The sequence below is a fragment of the Ochotona princeps genome, chromosome 4 (assembly GCF_030435755.1).
Source record: "Ochotona princeps isolate mOchPri1 chromosome 4, mOchPri1.hap1, whole genome shotgun sequence".
NCBI classification, from domain to species: Eukaryota; Metazoa; Chordata; class Mammalia; order Lagomorpha; family Ochotonidae; genus Ochotona; species Ochotona princeps.
Window position 1 is genome coordinate 6412595 of NC_080835.1, and position 21700 is coordinate 6434294.

The 21700-nt window shown below is 45.4% G+C and overlaps 1 protein-coding gene across 2 annotated transcripts; it reads right to left on the minus strand.

Annotated features, from left to right (window-relative positions):
• Window positions 1-1593: 1593 nt before the first annotated feature.
• Window positions 1594-18690, minus strand: LOC118757846 (phospholipase A and acyltransferase 2-like). 2 transcript variants are annotated; one of them, XM_058662882.1, is made up of 4 exons: window positions 18611-18690; window positions 6714-6822; window positions 3952-4208; window positions 1594-1807 (listed from the first exon to the last, which is right to left on the minus strand). In XM_058662882.1, exons 1-4 carry the CDS (start codon window positions 18617-18619, stop codon window positions 1670-1672), a joined length of 513 nt encoding a protein of 170 aa, XP_058518865.1. In that variant the 5' UTR covers window positions 18620-18690; the 3' UTR covers window positions 1594-1669. The 2 variants fall into 2 exon arrangements, with proteins under 2 accessions (XP_058518865.1, XP_058518864.1); XM_058662881.1 differs by lacking the exon at window positions 18611-18690 and adding an exon at window positions 17721-17761.
• Window positions 18691-21700: the final 3010 nt, after the last annotated feature.

A 21700-nucleotide genomic window follows, 5' to 3' on the forward strand; every position in this document is an offset into this window, starting at 1 on the left:
ACCACCTGCTGTGAGGTGATGTGCTTACCTGGAAGCTTTATAATACCTTAGCATCCACATTGACCTGGAGACTTCCCCCCAGGCCCCAGATGCCAGCAAAGCATCCTGAAAAGGAGAGTTTCTGAGAAACCAGGAGAGTTTCTGAGAAACCTGTGGATTGTGACCTCCAGCTCGGCTACCTGCTTTACCCCCATCAGGGCGCCATGCTTTCCCTTATCAGTCATTTAACTTCACGAGCGTGTGTTTGACCTAAGAACAAGTAATTCAGGTAGAGGTGTAGTAGTCATTGTGTTCTAGGTGATTGAATTTTGCTTTATGTATGCACTTAAGTTACACACAAATAACCCACACAGAGAAATGCATACATCTGAGGGGGAAAAGTCTGTGGAAGGGCCTAGCATGGTAGCCTAGTGGCTAAAATCCTTGCCTTGCACACCCTAGGATATCATATGGGCACCGGTTCCTGTCATGGCTGCTCCACTTTCCATCTAGCTCCCTGCCTGTGGTCTGGGAAAGCAGTAGAACTTGGCTTAAAGTCTTGTGACCAGGTACCTGCATGGGAGATCCAGAGGAGGCTCCTGGCTGGTATTGGATCAGCTCAGCTGTGGCCATTGTGGCAACTGGAGAGGGAACCAGTGGAAGAAGATATTTCTCTCTGTGTCTCCTCTCCTTTGTATATCTGACTTTCCAATAACAACAAATAAATATTAAAAAAGTCTTTTTTATTGCATTTCATTTTATAACATCGTTTCATAGGCTCTGATGTTCCCCCATCCCCTCCCCGTGCCCTTCCCCCATTGTGGATTGCTCCACCTTATTGCAGTATTACAGTTTAAATCCAGTCTTGTTCCTTTCATTGCAAGCATGTGCCATGCATAGAGTCCAGCATCTTATTGCCCAGCTCAGTTCAACAGTTTCTTGGGGTGAACAACTCTGGTCTGAAAGCATAGCTGGCAGAATATTGTTCCAGCCAATTAAAAGCCATAACTTAACATCCACAACAGTTTCCAACATTATGGGGTTAATTAACATTGTATTGAGTGACTGATATGTTAGAAAATGCGGGTTCTTAACCACATCCTGTGACTACTTCATTAACATTTCAATTACAGTTTGTATATTAAAAAACTATATAAAAAAAGGAGAGATAGAAGGAAGGTCTTCCATCCACTGCTTCACTATCTAAATGGCTACAAATCTGGAGCTGAACCCATCCAAAGCGAGGAGCCAGGAGCCTCTTTTGGGTCTCTCATGTTGGTGGGACTTCAAAAGTCTATGGAAAAATGGAGTTGTAAGTTAAGTTAGGGGTAGTTGTTTGGTTGGTGGTTAACACAGTGCTTGGGACATCCATATCCAATCTCAGTGAGCTGGGTTTACATCCTAGTTTGGAATCTCAATCCATCTTCCAATAATTTGCAACCTGAGAGGGAATGGGTGAGAAGGACTTTGCACAGGAGTCCTTGCCACCTGCACAGGGAAATGTGATTGAATTCCTGGTTCCTGGATTTGTACTGTCCCTCCCTGGCTGTGGAGGGCTCTTGGGGAATGAATCAGCTGATAGGAGATCTGTATTTATTGGTCAAATAAAAAAAAAAAACAAGTAAAAATAAAGTTTAAGTAATTTTGGAGAAAAAATCTTAAAATTTCAGTTCAACAATCTTGAAATCTTTCATGATAACGGGCCTCGCGGTGAGGGCAAGGCCTTGGATTTAGTGCTTTTCTTCCAGCTTCTGGGCCCTAGGACCACCAAGGGGCCGACAATAGGCAGTCTTGTTGCATCTGTTATCGCTTTGACCACACTCATGACCTGCAGTGGAGAAGAGATGGGCATGGTTCAGTGCCAGAGGACTGACCTGACGGGGAACACACTCCAGCAGCCCATCCTGCAGCCAGGACGAACCTGGCCCTGTCCTCCGTGGAGAGGCAGAGGACACAGAAACGGAGCAGGGCGCCACTTCCTCCCCGCTTTCCTTCTCCCTCTTCCTTCTCCCCTGCCCTCCCCTCCCATCCTTCCCTTCCTCTCCTGGCTCCCCTTGCCCTCCCCTTCAATGCTGCTTTCTCTTCCCATTTCTCTCCCTCCCCTTTTCTTCCTCCTTTCCTCTTCTCTCTCCCCTCTCCGTCCTTCTCTCTCCCTTCAGTCTATCCCCTTCTCTCCCTGTCACTTTCTCCCTCTCTCTTCTCCTCCCCCTCCTTTCTCTCCCTCTCTCTTCTCCTCCCCCTTCTCCCTTCATCTCTCTTTCTATTCCTCTCTTCTCCCTGCCCTGCCCCTTTACATTCCCTCCCGCCCTTGCCATTTGAATACATAAACATTTTAAAACAGGAAACAGACACCCTGAGAAACCACAGAGATGGGAGGAAGACCCCTGCCCTGCCACCTCCTTCCCCCCCCTCACTGAGCACAGCTGCCCTGAGCTGAAAGATCCTTGGGGAGCCCATGAGAATCACTGCTTTCTGAGGTCAGCCTCATGCCAGGCTTGCCCCTGGCCCAGGACTTCCTGTGTCCCACTGCTCTGCGCTGCAGACATTTCAGTGCCACCTTCCAGAGGTGAAACCTGAGGATGAAGCCTGACAAGAACAAGATCCCACGGACAGCAGATGTCAACAAATTCAAATGCAAGCATGGCTGGGGACAAGGAAGCAGGCACAGACAGCCTGTTTTGTTCAAGGACACACAGAATCATCTCCCAGTGACCTGCGTGATTGTGGCCAGACATCATTTCATGGAACCTGCAAACACACGAGTCAGCAGTGATGGGGGAGCCAGGGCAGAGGCCCCTGGGCAGGGAGTGGCAGGGGACCAGCCTGGGCTCAGCAGAGTCAGAAACACAAGAAAATGCAAAGCATGAGGTTGAGTGGATGGCAGCATTCCTGATGCTGACCCTGTCCAAGTCCCTGAGGAAGACGCCAGCACTGTGGGTGGCACCTGGGCAACCCTCTCATCAGCAGAAGAAGTTAGAGGCCCATGACAGGTGTCTGGAGCACACCCTCCTGCCAGGTGAGGCTGTCTCAGCAGCTGGCGTGAGGGATGCAGCCTTGGCTGCCACAGTGTGGCTGTGCATGTGGTTGGGCAGTATCCTTAGCTCTGTGGTTCCCATAGCCTAATGTTCCTGAAGGGAGAGAATAAGAAAAAGAGCAACAGGCTGACAGTAGAGGACTCTTGTAGACCAGCACAGTCCAAAGAGAAGGCAGTGAGAGGGAGAGGGACAGCCAGGTTCCTGAGCGTCCAGTAAAAACATGTCCAACAAACACACCAGCCCTGGGCCTCCTCAGCCGAAGGAGTGGGGGCGTGCCTGATCAGCAGAACCAGCTTTGGGCATCACGGTGCAGTTCCCACTCCAGTGCCCAAGACCGCAGAGTGGCCTGGCAGCTCTCACTCTGGTGTCCTCGCTTCTATCTCCTGCTGGCTAATAACCAGGAGACGAAACATTGCTCATTGGCTGAATGAGCTGAAAATGCAACACTTGAGTGTGAAGAAGGCAAGTGAGGGAAGCATGCACGCTACGTGCAGTTAACTAGATTCCAACCTCTGCTGAGTGTTCAGAATCAGCAGATTAAAAAAAAACATATATGCCACCCACAAACATGAGGTGTCACCCAGGTTTTCAAGTGACTTTAGAACAGGAGTTGGTAAGCTACACCTTGGGACAGGATCCAGTCTGCTATATCCATCTCTGAAATAAATGCAGAGACATGGCCTGTCATGGGAACATGGATTTGCCAAATCGGCCACTCCCTTCCATGGCCGTCACCTCCATCTGCACTGATCTGAGTCATCCACACGTGTGTCATTCTCCCCATCTGAATGTGATAGCCACAAAGGCGAGAAGTCCTTCTCTGCTGCCTTGTCCATGTTCCCTGTTGCACGCCTAGCACAGACACAGCAGGTAACCAGCACCTGTCCTGAGGAGTGGTTTGACTCTCGGGTCAGGGAGATCCCAGATGAGCACTCACCTGGTCGCTGCGGGAGATCCCATAGCGTAGCTTATTCACGAAGTGCTCGCAGTTGTTGTGGGTCAGTGAGTAGTGTACCTCCCTGCCCACCTTCTCCATGGCCAGCTGGACAATCTTGTTGGAAGGCAGTGGTGGGTACTTGTTGTCATGCTTGTTATTGACCCGGTACTCGTCCTTCCCAGCCACCTCAGACAGCAGTTCCTTCTTCACTATGGCTTTTTTAGCCAACACACACATGATACTGGATACACGAACTCCTGCAAATTGGTGTATTTAAACCATCACTTCAGCCCAGCATGGTGTCACTGAGGCTGAGAGCAGGTTCCAGCTGAGGCAGTCTCAATGCCCTTGGCCCCATCCCCAAGGACCTGTCCATCTTGCATAGGCTGAAATTCAAGAACAGGTCAAACTGAAGCATGGATTGCTTTTTAGGAGGTCATCAGGGTCCCAGATTTCTAGTTTCTTTATGGACTAGGTGGGTTCACATATCCCTGAAAGAATCAGGGCTTGAGTTGGTAGATAGCCATGTCCCCATCACCAGCCTAAAAAAAGTCACTGGGCTCCCCTACCAGGCCCAGCAATGTGGGAGCACCTGCAGGTGAAGGGACATTTGTAATAGTGTGAAAGAGGATTCCTGAGCATGACCAAGGCCCACCCTCAGAATCTTGGCTCACTCACCATGATCCCGAAAGCCAGCCCTGTCCCCACTCATCTCGCACCCCGGCCCCAGGGCCCTGTTCTATGACTTAAAAATGGAAGGGTTCAAGGTAGCTTGGTCCTGGGACTACCCTGCCTCCTCAGTTTCATCTGGGCTACTGGGAAGCTGAACTGAAACAATGGCTAGTGACCAAGCCTGAAGCTACCAGCAGGGAGCAGATGGACCCTGGGCCACAGACCGAGCAGGCCTGCTGAGAGCTGGGCCCTCCCTGGGTGCTAGGGTGCATTTGCCCTTTCCCCGCAGGCATGTTGGACATGAACCAGTAGATGAGGCTACTTTTTGCATTCAAGTCTGTGTGTGTGTCACTGCTCCTCAAATAAACGAATAATTTGTGTTGAGATCTGTGGTGCAAGCCCCCTTATTGCTGACATAGTTGACACTTCTGTTCTATTTCTCATCTGGCTCCATGCTTATGGCCTTAGAAAGCAGTAGAGGATGGCCCAAAGCCTTGGGACCCTGCAGCCACATAGGAGATCCAGGGGAGGCTCCTGGCTTCAGATTGGCTCGGTTCTGCTACAACATTTGTGGTGATTTGGGGAGTGAACAAGTGAATGGAAGATCTTTCTGTCTCACCTTTTCTCTGTATATCTGACTCTGATTAAAATAGATAAATATTTTAAAAAAGAAATAAAACTACATTGGGATATATATGTCTGAAAATTAAAAGTGGAAGGCACAGTTAGAAAATAACCTTAAACCACATAAATTAATCTTGATTTCTACAATAAATACTGGTTCTGTGAACAAACTAAGCTATTCTGACATGAACAGGACCTTCCACAGCTTGTGGCCAATCAGGTATAAAGACGCTCGATCAACACTCCCCACCATGTAGGAATGTAGGTCTCTGTCCCCAATGCAAGCATGCAACAGCATGTGTAGAGTCTTCAGAAAGTTCATGAGGGAACCAGTGCAGTAGCCTAGTGAGTAAAGTCCTCACCTTGCATGCACTGAGATCTCATATGGGTGCCAGTCCATGGTCCAGCTACTGTATTTCTCATCTAGCTCCCTGCTTGTGGCCTGGAAAAGTACTTGAGATGGCTGAAAGGCTTGGGACCCTGCACCACTATGAGAGACCCGGAAGAAGCTCCAGTCTCCTGTCTTCTGATCAACTCAGCTGTGGCTGTGAGGGCCACTTAGGGGGCGATTAACCAGCAGACAGAAAACCTTTCTCCCTGTCAGATTTGTGTAAATCTGACATTCCAGTAAAATTAAATAAGTCTTAAAGACAAAAGTTCATGGGAAACACAAACCATGAATAAGCTACTGATGAAGTTCATTTTTTTTACATCTTAGATTTCCGAGCCTTTCAAAGACCCCTTATACTTCTTCCTTCATGCTATGCCTGCTCCAAGCCAAGCTTCTTGCCATTTTTCAGCTTGAAGTTTCCTCATTTCTGAATTCTTCTTTTCAGTGTGCAATAAGCCTCTCAAAGGTACATACAAGTGTGTACATACACCTGCTGTGTAGCAGCCCAGGGCATACAGGGGTGATCTATTTCATCTGGGTCCCTGTTGTTCAACAGGTGATTTCTCCTTGAAGCCATGATGCTCCAACCCTACACCTGCAGCTGCAACTGGGAAGAAGGGAAGTTTATCTTGGCTCCACAGAGAGTGGAGTCACATGCTCCAAGTCGTCAGTGAGCAGAGCAGTCAGGATTCCCCTGCGTTCTGCTTCCATCACACAGCACAGCCAGCCAGAGTGGACCATTTGAAGGAAATGACTGCTGTTGGCTGTGGCTTGCAAATCCTGAACAACCAACATAGGCTAAGTGACATATGGGGTGATGCTCAGCAGGTAGAGAACGGTTGGCCAGTGTTGAACCCCTCCTACTCCCATAAAAGGGAACAAAGGTCCAGAACCATCTTTCCACCAACTGACTGATAAGAATAGGTGGCCTCTGATACACCCATCAACGAAAGGCATGATTCATTCAACTGAGACTTCATGAGTGCCAACCCCATTAGTCAAGAAATGACAAGTATGTACCTGTGCCTCTGTTTACCCTCCCGATCTCAGTTAGTGAAATTAGGAGAACCCTTACCTGCAGGAACTACATGGACCACGTAGTCATTTCCCACATACACGGCCCAGTGTTGAAAGCCAACGACAAAAATCTCAATCAGATCTCCAACTTTTGGTGTGTGTGAAGCCTTCAACAGAGAAGCCAGATACAGGTAGGAGTGAAACTTTGGAAAGAACATTCTAGAACCTGACCTGTAAGGACTCTTGACTCAGATTGCAACCTCACTCTGTTCATTGCCTGCAGGGACGAGGGAGCACTCCTCACACTGGGAAGAATCCCCCCCCCCCACTTGCTAGGGCTGCTGGTCCATGAAGGTAGGTGTTCCACAGGGGACCTGGAGATGATGAACAGAATGATGGCCAGTAGGGATCAGGAGTGTGAGAAATGATGCACACCAGCTAGGCATGAACGTACTTGATGTAGCTAGCATGTGTGTGTCAGCAGGTGACACCTGAAACGTCTCAGTGACGACCACCTGTCACACACACCTCAGCCTGAGTCATTTCTGTGAGTCACAGAGCTCCAACGTGCAAAGTCCAAGACACCAAACCCAATGTGGAACACTCAGGATATGTCCCCCATCCCATCTTTTCGGGGAGAACATCATTGCTCCATCTTAAGAGTGAAGAGTGAAGAGTGAAGATGCAGCGATGGTGGAGTGGTGTTTCAGAGAACAGTAAACCCCCCAGCAACTGGTGAGCAGCCATTCGGACTCCAGTGACAGCCAAGGATCCAGTGGCAGCCACACATCAGCTCTTGTGGCAGCCAGGTGGGAGCTCAAGTTCACACAGTGAGCTCAGGAGATAAATGCAGCCTGAGACTGGCAAATTCCATTGAGCAGTTTGGCCCAGCAATGAATGGAAAGGGAGTGGCAGATTCCACAGGGCAGATTGGAGGTGGATTGGAACTCACAGCACAGGGATCAAACACTGGAGTGGGTATATTTCCAGCTAGTCACATCAGGCTGATCTCATGGGGAGGACAATGCTAGCTTTGCGTCCTGCAGGATCTGTGTTGTCCCTGGATCAGAGGGCCAGTAGCCCAGGCTCTCCAGCAGTGCTGTGCCGGGTGCCATCTTGTTTGTCCAGACAAGATCAGCATTGCCGACAAACCTGTTATCTGGGACAGTTGGTATCTTCCTAATACAGGATACTGACTGAACATAAGAATTGACTTGTAGATCTATAGGTAATAGATCTTAGAAATCTGCACCAAAGAGGAAAATCCACCAAATAGGATTGCAGTGTCAAAAGTTAAAAGACAGAGGCACAATGAATGTTACTGAAGACTCCCCAGTAAAGGAACAAAAGCCTCTACCATCCTCAGAGTTAACTGAGGAAGACATTGAGAAAATGGGGGACACAGAATTTAGAAAACTCATTATAAAGCCTGACAAACAATGGGAAGCACATAATACACGAGTTCAAAGAATTTAAGGAATTTGTCACACAGGAAATGAATCAAATGAAAGCTGACATTTCAGAAGTCAAGAATACAGTGGAGAGTCTAAAAAATGGAATGAATAAAGCAAAAGAAAGAATATCAGAATTGGAAGATATTTCCTATCACCAGGGGGAAACAAACAAAAAGCTGGAAGCAGAGCTAGGGCAAGAAAAAAGTATCCAAGAATTAAAAGATGTGATTAAAAGGCCTAACATAAGAACTACGGGAGTTCCAGAAGGCACAGAAAGAGAGAAACTTGGAGTATAGGTTTATTCAATGAAATAATAGATGAAAACTCCCCTAATCTGGAGAAAGAATTGGAAAACAATATATGGGAGGGTCACATAAAACCCAACAAAGTTAATCAAAAGAAAACCTCACCACAACACATGATAATCAAGCTCTCTTCAGTTAAACATAAGGAAAAAATCCTTAAATGCGCACATGAGAAAAATCAAGTGACCTATAGAGGAACTGCAATCAAACTCACAGCTGACCTCTTAGAGGAAACACTACAGGCCAGGAGAGAATGGAGTGAAATATTGTAGACTCTAAAAGGGAAAAATTTTCAGGCCAGAATAATGTATCCTGCAAAGCTCTTTTTTGTCTTTGAAAATGAAATAAATTTTTTCCACAATAAAGGAAAACTCCAAGAATTCACCTCCTCCAAATCTGTCCTACAGATAATACTCAAAAATGTAATCGTGCAAGAGAAAAGGAATAGCAGCTATCAAAACCAAAGGCAAAAGGAAAGAATCTTGATTGACTTTGAACTGTAATACTACATCAAGGTCGAGGAATCCACCAGGGGAGAGGGGTGTGGGGAGGGGGGGATTTCCAGAGCCTATGAAACTGTCACATAATGCAAAATAATTAATAATAATAATAATAAAAACCCAAAGGCAAATATGGAGAACATCCACTAAAAGGCTTACAGAAAACTCCACCAAAGAACAACCCATTACTAAGATGACAGGACAAAATTACCACCTATCCACATTAACATTGAATGTAAATGGATTAAACTCATCAATCAAATGCCAGAAATTAGAGGACTGGATAAAATAAAAATCTATCTTCTGCTTACTGGAGACACATCTCACCAATGAATATCAGGGGAAACTGAAATTCAAAGGATAGAAAAAGATATTCCAAGCAAATAAAGAAAAACGTGCAGGAGTAGCCATTCTTATACCAGATGATATAGACATCAATGTGAAAAACATTAAGAGAGATGAAGAAGGACTCCACATAATAATCAAAGGATCCATTCAGCTAGCACCATAATAAATACATATGTACCAAATGCCAAGGCTTCTAATACGTTAAACAAATATTAATGGATTTAAAGGGAGAAATAAACTCCAATACAATCATAGTGGGTGACCTTTCACCGCATTAACATCAAGTAACAGATCTAAAAGACAGAAACTCAGCAAAGAAACAACAGAACTCACCCAAACTCTAGAGCAAATGGTCTTAAGTTGACATCTATCGAACCTTTCATCCTACAGACAGAGAATACACTTTTTTTCTTTTTTTTGTTGTTGTTTTTAAATTTATTTTCTATTTTTAATTTTAGAAGTCTCACCTAAAAGAGAGGGCATGTGCTATTTATCTTTCTATGACTGATTCATTTCAGTATCCTTGTCAACCAAATCGCTAAGAATGAAATACTATTGGGGCCAGCTAATCCTCCACCCTGTAGTGTAGGCATGACACATGGATACTAGCTCATGTCCCAGCTGCTCTACATTTGATCCAACTCTCTGCTTATGGCCTGGAAAATCAGCAGAGGATTAACCCAAGTCCTTTCCTGCACCCACGTAGCAGACCTTGGGGAGCTTCTAGCTCCACACTTCAGATCAGCTTACTCTGCCCACTGTGGTCACTTAGGGAGTGAACAAGTGCATGAAGACCTTCTCTATCTCTCCTTCTCCATTTAAAATCTGTCCTTCCAATAAGAAAGACAGATTTACAGAGAGACGGACAGAGAAATATCTTTCATCTGCTTTCATCTAAGTGGCTGCAACCGCTGGAGCTGAGCCAAAGGAAACCAGGAGCCAGGATCATCCTCCTTGCCTCCCACACATATGCAGAGTTCCCCGGCCCTGAACTGTCCTCCACTGCCTTCCCAGGCCACATGCAAGGAGTTGAAAGGGAAGATAAGCAGCCAAGACATGAACTGGGGCCTATATGGGATTTCAGGCATGCAGGGTGAGGAGTTCAGCCATTAGGCTATTGTGACAGGCCAAAAATGAGTAGGGCCTTAATAGCATACACTACTATAGATTTTTTTTGGCAATGTATTTTTTTTAATTTTTAATTCATTAATTACATTGTATTATGTAACACAGTTTCATAGGTACTTGGATTCTCCCTACCCCTTCCCAAACCCTCCCACCATGGTGGATTCCTCCACCTTGTTGCATAACCACAGTTCAAGTTCAGTTGAGATTCCCCCATTGCAAGCATATACCAAACATAGAGTCCCTCATCTTATTGTCCAGTCAAGTTCAACGGCTTCTTAGGTTTACCCTCTCTGGTCTGAAGACAGAGCCAGCAGAGTATCATCCCGGTCAATTAAAAGCTCCAACATACCATCAGCAAAAATTTACATCATTATGGAATTAATTGACATAGTAATGAGTAACCAATATGGTAAAAGTAAATGTGAGTTCTTAACCACCTTCTGTGACCATCTCATTGACATTTCAATTTTAGTTTATAAACAACATATAACAAACCTAACATAACATGTTATACATAACATCATATCATCTTAAATTAAGGCAAACATGTGGTATTTAACCTTTTGGGATTGGCTCATTTCCCTTAGTATTATGGTTTCCAGTTTGGCCCATTTGGCCACAAAGAACTGCATTTTGTTTTTTTTAATAGCTGAGTAGTATTCCATGGAGTAGATGAACCATAGCTTTCTTATCCAATCCTCTGTTGATGGGCATTTTGGTTGCTTCCATGTTTTTGCAATTATTGATTGTGCTGCTATGAACATAGGAGTGCATGTTGGTTTCTCATAAAACAATTGTTCTGGATATATTCCTAGGAGTGCTATTGCTGGATCATACGGTATGTTGAATTTGAGTTGTTTGAATGTTCTCCATACTGATTTCCATAGAGGCTGTACCAGCCTGCAGCCCCACCAGCAGTGGAGTAGGGTTCCCTTTTCTCCACAACCTCGCCAACAAGTGTTGTTGGTGCTTTTATTCATGTGGGCCAGTCTTACTGGCGTTAGGTGGTACCTCATTGATGTTTTAATTTGGATTTCCCTTATTGCCAGGGAACTTGAGCATTTTTTCATATGTTTATTTGCCATTTGGGTTTGTTCTTTTGTGAAGTGTTTGCCCATTTCCCGTGCCCATTTCTTGAGTGGCTTGTTTGTTTTGACATTTTGGTTGTTTTGTAGCTCTTTGTATATTCTGGAGATTAGCCCTCTATCACCTATGTCGTGCGCGAAGATCTTCTCCCATTCTGTGGGTTGCCTTTTTACTTTGTTGATTGTTTCTCTAGCTGTACAGAAGCTTCTTAGTTTGATGAGGTCCCAATTGCTTATTTTGGTCTCGATTTCTACTGCATTTGGAGTCTTTTTTAGGAAGTGAGGGCCTACCCCTAAGTGTTGCAGTGTGTTTCCAACATTTTCTTCCAAAAGTTTGAAGGTTTCTGGATGTAGGTTTAGATCTGTTATCCATTTAGATTTGATCTTAGTGTATGGTGAGAGATGTGGATCTATCTTTTTGTTCTGCAGGCTATTAACCAGTTGTCCCAACAGCATTTATTGAACAGACCTTCCCATTTGCCTGGACTGTCGTTTGTCTTTTTGTCAAAGATTATTTGGCTGTATTTGTGTGGGTTCCCTTCTGGTGTTTCTATTCTGCTCCATTGATCTTCTTCTCTATTTTTTTGCCAGTACCAGGCTGTTTTGATAACCACTGCCCTATAGTATGTCCAGAAGTCTGGGACTGGAATACACTTTTTTTCATCAGTACATGGAACCTTCCCCAGAACTGACCATGTTTTAGGTCACAAAACAAGCCTCAGCAATTTTTTAAAAATAAAAATTATACCATGCGTATTCCCAGACCACCATGGAGTGAAGCTAGAGACCAAGAAATCAAAACACCCAAGAAGACTTGCAAACACATGGAAACTGAATTATATGTTACTAAATGAGCAATGGATTAGAAAGGAAATCAAACAGGAAATTAAAAAATTGCTTGAAACAAATGAAGTCATCAACACAATATATCAAAACGTATGGGACACAAGCAAGGCAGTGTTAAGAGGAAAGTTCATCTCAAGCAATGCTTATGTTAAGAAACTAGAAAAGCATCAAATAAATCAGCTAACCTTACAGTTGAGGGAACTAGAAAAACAATAGCAAAGCAATCCCAAGATTGGTAGGAAAAAAGAAATAATCAAAATAAGGGAGCAAATAAACCAAACAGAGGCTGAGATAACTATGTATAAGATCATGAATCAAAGAGATGGTTCTTTGAGAAAATCCACAAGATAGATTCCCCACTAGCCCAACTAATCAAAAAAGGAGGGAGAAGATACACATCAATAGCATCAAAGATGAGATAGGAAATACAACAACAGATATCATAGACATACAGAGAATTGTTAGGAACTATTACAAGCAACTATATACAAACAAATCAGAAGACCTACAAGAGATGGATAGAGTTTTGGACACATACAATCCACCAAAATCGAATCAAGAAGCAATTAATAATCTAAATAGACCTGTAACATAGACTGAGATTGAATCAGTAATTAAAGCCCTCCCAATCGAGAAAAGTCTTTTTACCAGATGACTTCACTGATGAATTCTACCAAATGTTTTTTTTTTTTTTTTTAAGATTTATTATTATTGGAAAGCCAGATATACAGAGAGGAGGAGAGACAGAGAGGAAGATCTTCCATCCAATGTTTCACTCCCCAAGTGAGCCGCAACGGGCCGATGCGTGCCAATCTGATGCTGGGAACCAGGAACCTCTTCCAGGTCTCCCACACGGGTGCAGGGTCCCAAAGGTTTTGGGCCGTCCTTGACTGCTTTCCCAGGCCACAGGCAGGGAGCTGGATGGGAAGTGGAGCTGCCGGGATTAGAACCAATGCCCATATGGGATCCCGGGGCGTTCAAGGCGAGGACTTTAGCCGCTAGGCTACGCCGCCAGGCCCCTCTACCAAATGTTTTAAGAGGAACTTCCCCTAATCCGTCACAAGCTTTTCCAAACAATAGAAAGAGAGGCAATTCTCCCAAACTCTTTCAATGAAGCAATATCAGCTTAATATCAAAGCCAGATAAAGAAACAACAGAAAAAGAGAACCACAGACCAATATCCTTGAGGAACACAGACACAAAGATCCTCAACAAAATACTAGCCAACAGGATCCAACAGTACATCAGGCAGATCATTCACCCAGACATGCACGGATGGTTCAACATTCACAAATCAATAAATGTGAGGCATCACATCAATAAAAGGAAAAATAAAAACCGTATGATCCTCTCAATAGATGCAGAGAAGGCATTTGATAAAATCCAACACCACTTCATGCTGAAAACCCTAAGCAAGATAGGCATAGAAGGAGCATTCTACAACACAATCAAAGCAATTTACAAAAATCCCAATGCCAGCACCTTTCTAAATGGGGAGAACTTGGAAGACGTTCCACTAAAACATGGAACTTGACAGGAATTTCCACTGTCAGCACTACTCTTCAATGTAGTGTTGGAAGTCCTTACCAGAGCTATTAGACAAGAAAAAGGAATTAAAGGAATCCAAATTGGAAATGAGGAACTGAAAGTATCTCCATTTGCAGATTACACGATTCTCTACATTGGAGAGCCAAAAAACTCAGTCAAGACACAACTGGAACTCATAAGAGACTTTGGACGGGTAGCAGGATACAGAATTAATGAACACAAATCAATGGCACTAGAATACACAAATAATTCCATGGCCTAGAAAGATAGCGTAAGCACAGTCCCCTTTAAAATAGCAGAGAGAAATCATAAATATCTAGGAATTAGGCTAAGTAAATATGTAGAAGACCTCTATGATGAAAACTATAAAATTAGGAAATAGAACAAGATATTGACAACTGGAGAAACTTACCATTTTCCTGAACTGGTAGGATCAACATTATCAAAATGTTCATATTAGCAAAAGTAATATATAGATTCAATGCAATCCCAATCAAAATCCCAGCAGCATTCTTCGCAGAAATAACAAACAAGATACAAAAGTTCATCTGGAAACACAAGAGACCATGAATAGCCAAAGCTATCCTGAGGAGTAAAAATCAAGCTGGAGAAATCACAATTCCAGACCTCAAGACATACTATAGAGCAGTGGTCATTAAAACAGTCTAGTACTGGCACAGAAGCAGAGAAGAAGATCAATGGAACAGAATAGAAACACCAGAAGGGAGCCCACACATGTATAGCCAACTAATCTTTGACAGGAAAACTGAAAACAATCCAAACAAAAAGCCTGGTCTCTTCAACAAATGCTGTTGGGACAACTGGATAGCAGCTTGCAGAATTAAAAAGCAAGATCCACACCTGTCACATTATACAAAAATCAGCTCTAAATGATTCAGGGACCTAATTCACACCCAGAAACCATCAAACTATTAAAGGAAAACAGGAAATACTCTCCAAGAAATAGTAACGGGGAAAGACTTCTTAGAAAAGACACCAAAAGCACAGGCAGTCAAAGCCAAAATGAACAAATGGGACTACATCAAACTAAAAAGCTTCTGTACAGCAAAGCAAATGATTAACACAGTGAAGAAGCAACCAACAGAATGGGAGAAAATTTTTGCATACTACACAAGTGATTGGGGACTAATAGCCAGGATTTACAAAGAGCTTCAGAATCCCAGGACAGGAAGAAAATACATCTCTGTCAAAAAATAGGCAAAGGAAATGAACAGACATTTTTCAAAAGAAGACATTCAAATGGCTAACAGAAATCAAAAGATGCTCACGCTCCCTAGCCATCAGGGAGATACAAATGAAAACCACATTGAGGTACCACCTAACTCCAATCAGATCGACCTACGTTCATAATTCAGCTAATAACACCTTCTGGTGTGGATGTGGGGAGAAAGGTACCCTCCTTCACTGCTGGTGGGAGTGCAGACTAGTACAACCAGTGTGGAAATCTGTATGTAAAGTGCTTAGAGAATTGCAAATAAACCTGCCATATGACCCAGCTATCCCGCTGCTAGGAATATATTCAAGGGAAATTAAAACTACATATGAGAAGGGGATCTGTAATTCTATATTTATAGCAGCACAATCTACAATAGCAAAGACATGGAAGCAATCCAGATGCCCATCAAGAGGAGTGGTTAAAAATCTGTGTTATATATACTCCATGAAATATTATTCAGCCATTAAAAAGAATGAAATTATACCATTTGCAACTAGATAGTCCCAACTAGAGACCATCAAGCTCAGCAAAATAAGTCAATCTCAAAAAGACAAATTCCATATGATCTCTCTAATATAAGGAAACCATCATGCAAATTGGTATGTATAGTGATGGATTAATGGAGACTACCATATACAGATATGAAGACACAATGCAGCATGCATCACTGAACCCCAAAGATGAACTCCGAATGAAAGTATTGGACATATCTAGACAGTGGGACGATGGACTGTCTGACGTTGTCTGTACCAGCAATGTCGGGGCACACTTAAATAGCAGACTGATGGAATTGTAACTCCTTATGAAGGAATCTGCTGTTGTGACAATATGGGAAAAATTAGTCGGGGGAGGGTGAGAGTTGGGGGTAAATCCCAGATTATACAGAATTGTCCAATAAAATTCAATATTTAAAATAAAAGGCAGCTCCATTTCCCATCCAGCTCCCTGCTTGTGGCCTGGGAAAGCAGTCGAGGACAGCCCAATGCAAATGGACCCTGCACCCACGTGGGAGACCCGGAAGAGGTTCCTGGTTCCCGGCATCGGATTGGTACTCACCGGCCGTTGCGGCTCACTTGGGGAGTGAATCATCGTACGGAAGATCTTCCTCTCTGTCCCTCCTCCTCTCTCTGTATATCTGACTTTGTAATAAAAATAAATCTTTAAAAAAAAAATCTTAAAAAAATCTTAAAAAAAATAAAATAAAAGTAATACAAAAGAGGAGCAGACTGGGCCTGAGAAAAGTAAGAGCAGACACTTAAGTCTAAATGACTTTTGATGGAGGTAAGCATTGTGGTGCAGTAGGGTAACCCACCCCTTAGGATGCCCACCTGCCATATCAGAGGGTTTGGTTCAAGTCCCAGATCTCTGCTTGCTACTCAGCCTCTTCCTAATGTGCACCCTGGGTGGCAGCAGGTGATGGCCCAAGTGCCTGGGTTCCTACCTCCCGTGTGGGAGGCTTGGCCAGACTTCCTGACTCTTGGGTCAGACTTCCTGACCCAGCCATGGCTGCTGTGGGCATCTAGAAAGTGAACCAGTGATCTTTCGCTCTCTCCTCTCACTCTCTCAGCTTCTTTCTCTCTCTCTCGCTCTCTCTCTCCTTCTCTCCCACTCTCCCTCTCTCCCTCTCTCAGTTTGTGCCCTTAGCAATCCAGACCATCCCAGGAAGCCTGAGACGGCTGACATCTGGGCTCAGGCCAGAAGCAGGGTGACAGATGGCAGGTGTGCCTGCAGTTCCTAATGGGCAGTGCGCTTCAGCTCAAGCAGAAAGAACGCTGCCCTTGCCACAAGCGTTCTATTTCTGGACCACTCTGAGGTCAGCAATTGCCACTCCACCCTCTGACTAGGCTGAGCCAGGCCATAAGGATCAGGTCTACCCTATTCAGGAAGCTAAGGCACGGCTGAGTGGTGCAAAGACCACTGGCTGGGAGCTGTGGTCAGACACAGCTGGCAAGAAATTGATGGCCAGGTCAAGGGCCACCTGGAGGAGTGGGCATTTGGGCACAGGAGACAAGAGACATCCAGGACACTGGCATCCCATTTTGGGGTGTCTGGACTTGGGTCTCAGCTCTGCTCTCCATTCCAGCTCTGGGAACCAGAAGGCGATGGTTCAAGTACTCTGATCCGTGTCACCACAAGAGACCCAGATGGGGTTCTGGGCTCCTCACTTCAACCAGGTCAATAGGCATTTGGACAAGTGAACCAGCAGACGGGAACACACACACACACACACACACACACACTCTCTCTCTCTCTTTCTCTTTCTCTCTTTCTCAATCTCTCTTGCTTTCTCCTCTCCCCCTATCCTTTTCAAATCAAATTAAAAATAATCCTTTTTTAACCCCTCCAAAATCAGCTAGATTAAAGTTAGATAAAAGGACAGATTTCAGTTATCAGAAACTAACAGCTGCACATGGGCTGGGTCTTATAAAATACATTCAAACCCATATGTTCATATGTTTCTAAAACCCATGAGGCATCATTGAATGATGCAAAGGAATCACCGTGCTATTCAGCAAAGCTGGTAAAAAAGGGACAAGAATCAAACACATTCTAGATCAACTGCAGTCAACAAACCTGATTAAAAACCACAACAACTCAGTGGCTAAATCCTCACCTTAATTGTTCCAGGATCCATATGGATGTCGGTTCATGTCCCAGCTTCTGCACTTCTCACCTGGCTCCCTAATTGTGCCCTGGGAAAGCAGGCAAGGGCAGCCCAGGGCCTTACGACCCTGTACGCATGTGGCAGATCCACAGGAAGCTCCTGGCTCCTGGCTCCTGGCTTTGGATTGGCTCAGCTCAGGTTATTGAGGTCACTTGGGGAGTGAACCAGAGGATGGAAGAGCTTTCTGTCTCTCCTTCTTTCTGTATATCTACCTTTCTAATAAAAATCAATCAACCCATCAATCAATCATCAAGCAATCTTTGAAAAAAATAACACACAATAAGACAGAAAGCCAAGGGCAGACATATAACATAGTGATTAAGTCATTTCTGGAAACATTTGCCTCCCCTACCGGAGGACTTGGTTTAAATTCTGATTATTCAGCTGCCTATCCAGCTTCCTGCTACTGCACATCCCACGATGCAGCAGGTGACAGACCAAGTGTTTTAGTCCCTGTCATCCTCAGCTTCCTTCCAGGACCTCCACCACTGCCCACACAGCTGTGGGCATCATCCTGAACACAGGCTCCCCACACCCCACTGCCACCCTGCACCCTGGGAGGCCAGGGAGCCACTAGGAATGTGGCCAGATGACACCTGGAAAAGCACAAATCCAGACCCTGGCAGGTGCCACCACTCCCTTCCCAGCCTCTGTGGAGCCAAACCCACACAACAGCTGAGATCAAGACACCTTCTGGGCTCACATTTGATGGTCAGGGTTCTAATGCCCACTCATTAGAACAAGTTGGGCCCCAGGCCTCAGCATGTGCCAGAGCTGGCAGCAGACTGGGACCCACACAGTACAACCCTTCTCTGCTAGTGCTGTGTCTGGGGACTCACCGAAGCCATCCTGTATCCAGCAGATGGCCTGTGTCCAGCTGCCTGCAAGTCCAGCCTTTATTGATAACGAAGTTTCGTTTACCCGGCTTCACCTGCTCAAGCATGGAAATACGTCACATCAAAGACCAAGGTTCATATGCAAATCATCTGATCATTAAACAAGGGCAGTGTACAGGTATGGAAACTGGCAGGAGAGAGGAAACCGTTCAAGAGGAAGACTCCGAGGAAGGGCTCAGGTATGGTCAGCAGCATCAGTTAGTTAAGCCATGGTCGACAGTGCCAGCATCCCAGACCAGAGCACCGATTCGGGTCCCAGGTACCCCATTTCCCGTGAAGCTACCTGCTAAGTGTCTGAAAGGGCAGCAGAAATTACCCAAAGCTTGTGTCCCTGCACCCGTGTGGGAGACAGGCTGGAGTTCTAGGCTCCTGGCTTCATCCAGAACTAATCCTGGCTGCTGCAGTCATTTGGGGAGTGAACCAGCTACTGCAAGATTCTCTCTCTCTGTAACTCTATTTTTCAATTACATTTAAAAATATATTTTTTAGAAAAATCACCAAGTGTATCTCACTGCCACCCAAGAGGTGGCTGCTGGGAGGGAAGACAGCCTAGACCGGTGACCGGGGACTTTCACCCTGTCAGATGCCCTGAGGTTCTGGCCAGTGACCAGGGTGCCAGTGACTGGGCAAAGCCCTCTGGCAGCACAGCAGCGAGCTCTAGGTCTTTGGGGTATGGACCTATAAGCTGTCTGGCAGATGGTATAGGTGGGGGCATATAGGAAACTGAGGGTTCATGTCCAGGTGACAATGACTCCAAGTGACTTCAGGGATAAGGCCACTGTCCTAGCAGGTAAGTAACGGTGTGGAGACTGAGTTGTTGGGAGCCTGGAGCCTCTTTTGGGTCTCCCATGCTGGTGCAGGGTCCCAAGGCTTTGGGCCATCTTTGACTGCCTTCCCAGGTTACAAGCAAGGAGATGGATGGGAAGGGGGCTGCCGGGATTAGAACAGGCACCCATTTGGGATCCCAGCGTGTGTGAGGCAAGCACTTTACCCGTTAGGCTGCCGCACTGGGCCCGACACCTGAGACTCTTAAGAGGCACCTGGCCTGGACAGGGAGGCCCAGTGCTCCTGAAGGGGACTGCACTTGCCTAGTGTCCCTCATAGTGGAATGATTTATCTAGGGCCAAGAATGAGGTTGGAGGCATTAAATCTCAGAGTACAGGGATTGGGGAAAACTTTGCTTCTTGCTGGGTCTAATGGTCATTGGGGCTGACCTCTGGGTGGAGCAGCTGGGCCCTCCTGTCTTGGTGTAGCCTCTGGGGCAGGGCAGGCAAAGGATGCTTCTGGAAACCACCCCTCTATCCCCAACGTCAAACTGTCTCCTAGTGCTTTCCTTTTGCAATGTGAACAAAGTCCCCCTTATTAAAGGCTACACGTTAGCCTCCTGTTGTTATTCTTTTTTTTTTTTATTAAAGATTTACTTATTTTTATCGGGAAGTCAGATATACAGAGAGGAAGAGAGACAGGAAGATCTTTGGTCTGATGATCCACTCCCCAAGTGACCACAACAGATGGTGCTGCGTCATCCTGAACCCAGGAGTCAGGGACTTCCTCCAGGTCTCCCACGTGGGTACAGGGTTCCAAGGCTTTGGGCCATCCTTGACTGCTTTCCCAGGCCACAAGCAGGGAGCCGGATGGGAAGCAGTGCTGCCGGGATTAGAACCAGTGTCCATATTGGATCCTGGTGTGTTCAAGTTGAGAACTTTAGCCATTAGGCCATTGTGCCAGGCCCGCCTCTTTGTTCTTCAATCTCCTCCTAGCCCTGGGCTTCTTGGGGAGTCTGTTCATCGTTTCTGTCTCTATTGTGCTGGGAGAAGGAGCAACCAGCCAAGTTCTCATACTTAGGACACAACAGCTGAGTGTGTGTTGCCAGTCCCAGTCCTGAAGCGCCAGCATTGCTGGCAGGGGTGAGCACCATGGGCAGGGCCACATGGGGTGGCCATTTGGTCAGGTCACGGTTGCTGAGGGTGAGGTGAGAAATTGCAAAGATGTGGCCCTGGGTTCTTCAGAGGCCACACTCAGGGGACACTGGGAAGTATCTGAGGTGACCAATCTGTAGAAGGGAGTGACTCTGAGCCATGGCAATGTAGGTGTGAAAAGCTAATATAATATAATGATATACAGTGTAATAGTATGTAATATGATATATAATACTAATGTACTATAATATTCCATCTATAGTCTCAGGTAGGGAGAATTAGATCTCTGAGTTAAAAAGTGCTTTTGAGTTTTCATTTTTTAACAGATGTATGTAATCAGGCTCAGAGCAGTAACCTAGAGGCTTAAGTCCTCACCTTACATGAACTGGGATCACATATGGGTGCTGGTTCTAGTCCTGGTGGCCCTATTTCCCATCCATATCTCTGCCTGTGGCCTGGGAAAGTAGTGGAGGATGGTCCAAAGCCTTGGGACCCTGTACTGGTATGGGGGACCTGGAAGAGCCTCTGGGCTCCTGGCTTTGGATAAGCTCAGCTATGGCTGCTGTGACCGCCTCAGGAGTAAACCAATGGGTGAGAGATCTTCCTCTCTGTCTCTTCTCCTCTCTTTTTCCAATAAAAAGAAATGAATTAAAAAAAGATGTATTTAATTGTTTTAAAGAATTAGAGAGGGATATTTTTCCATCCACTGGTTCACTGTCCAAATGGCTGCAACAACAGCAGATGAGCCAGGTGGAAGCCAGGATCCAGAAATGTCCTCTGGTGTCCCACATGCTGCAGGGGCCTGAGCACCCAAGGTATCATCTTTTACTGCTTTCCCAGGCCTGCGGCACGGAGCTGGACTGGAGGTGGAGCAGCCAGGACCTGAACAAGTGACCGAATAGGCTGCTAGTGTCGCAGGTGGCAGTCTAACCCACTGTGCACAGTGCAAGCCCCCAAACACAAGCTTTCTAAATGCCAACATGAGGAGATAATCCAAAGGATCCTCAGAAATGTTATATTTTAGTACCAGATGATGAGACTGTGGATGGAGGTAATTAGGCGTTATTTTTCATATGTCATAGTCATGTTCATGTAGAATGTTGCAGAACAGTCA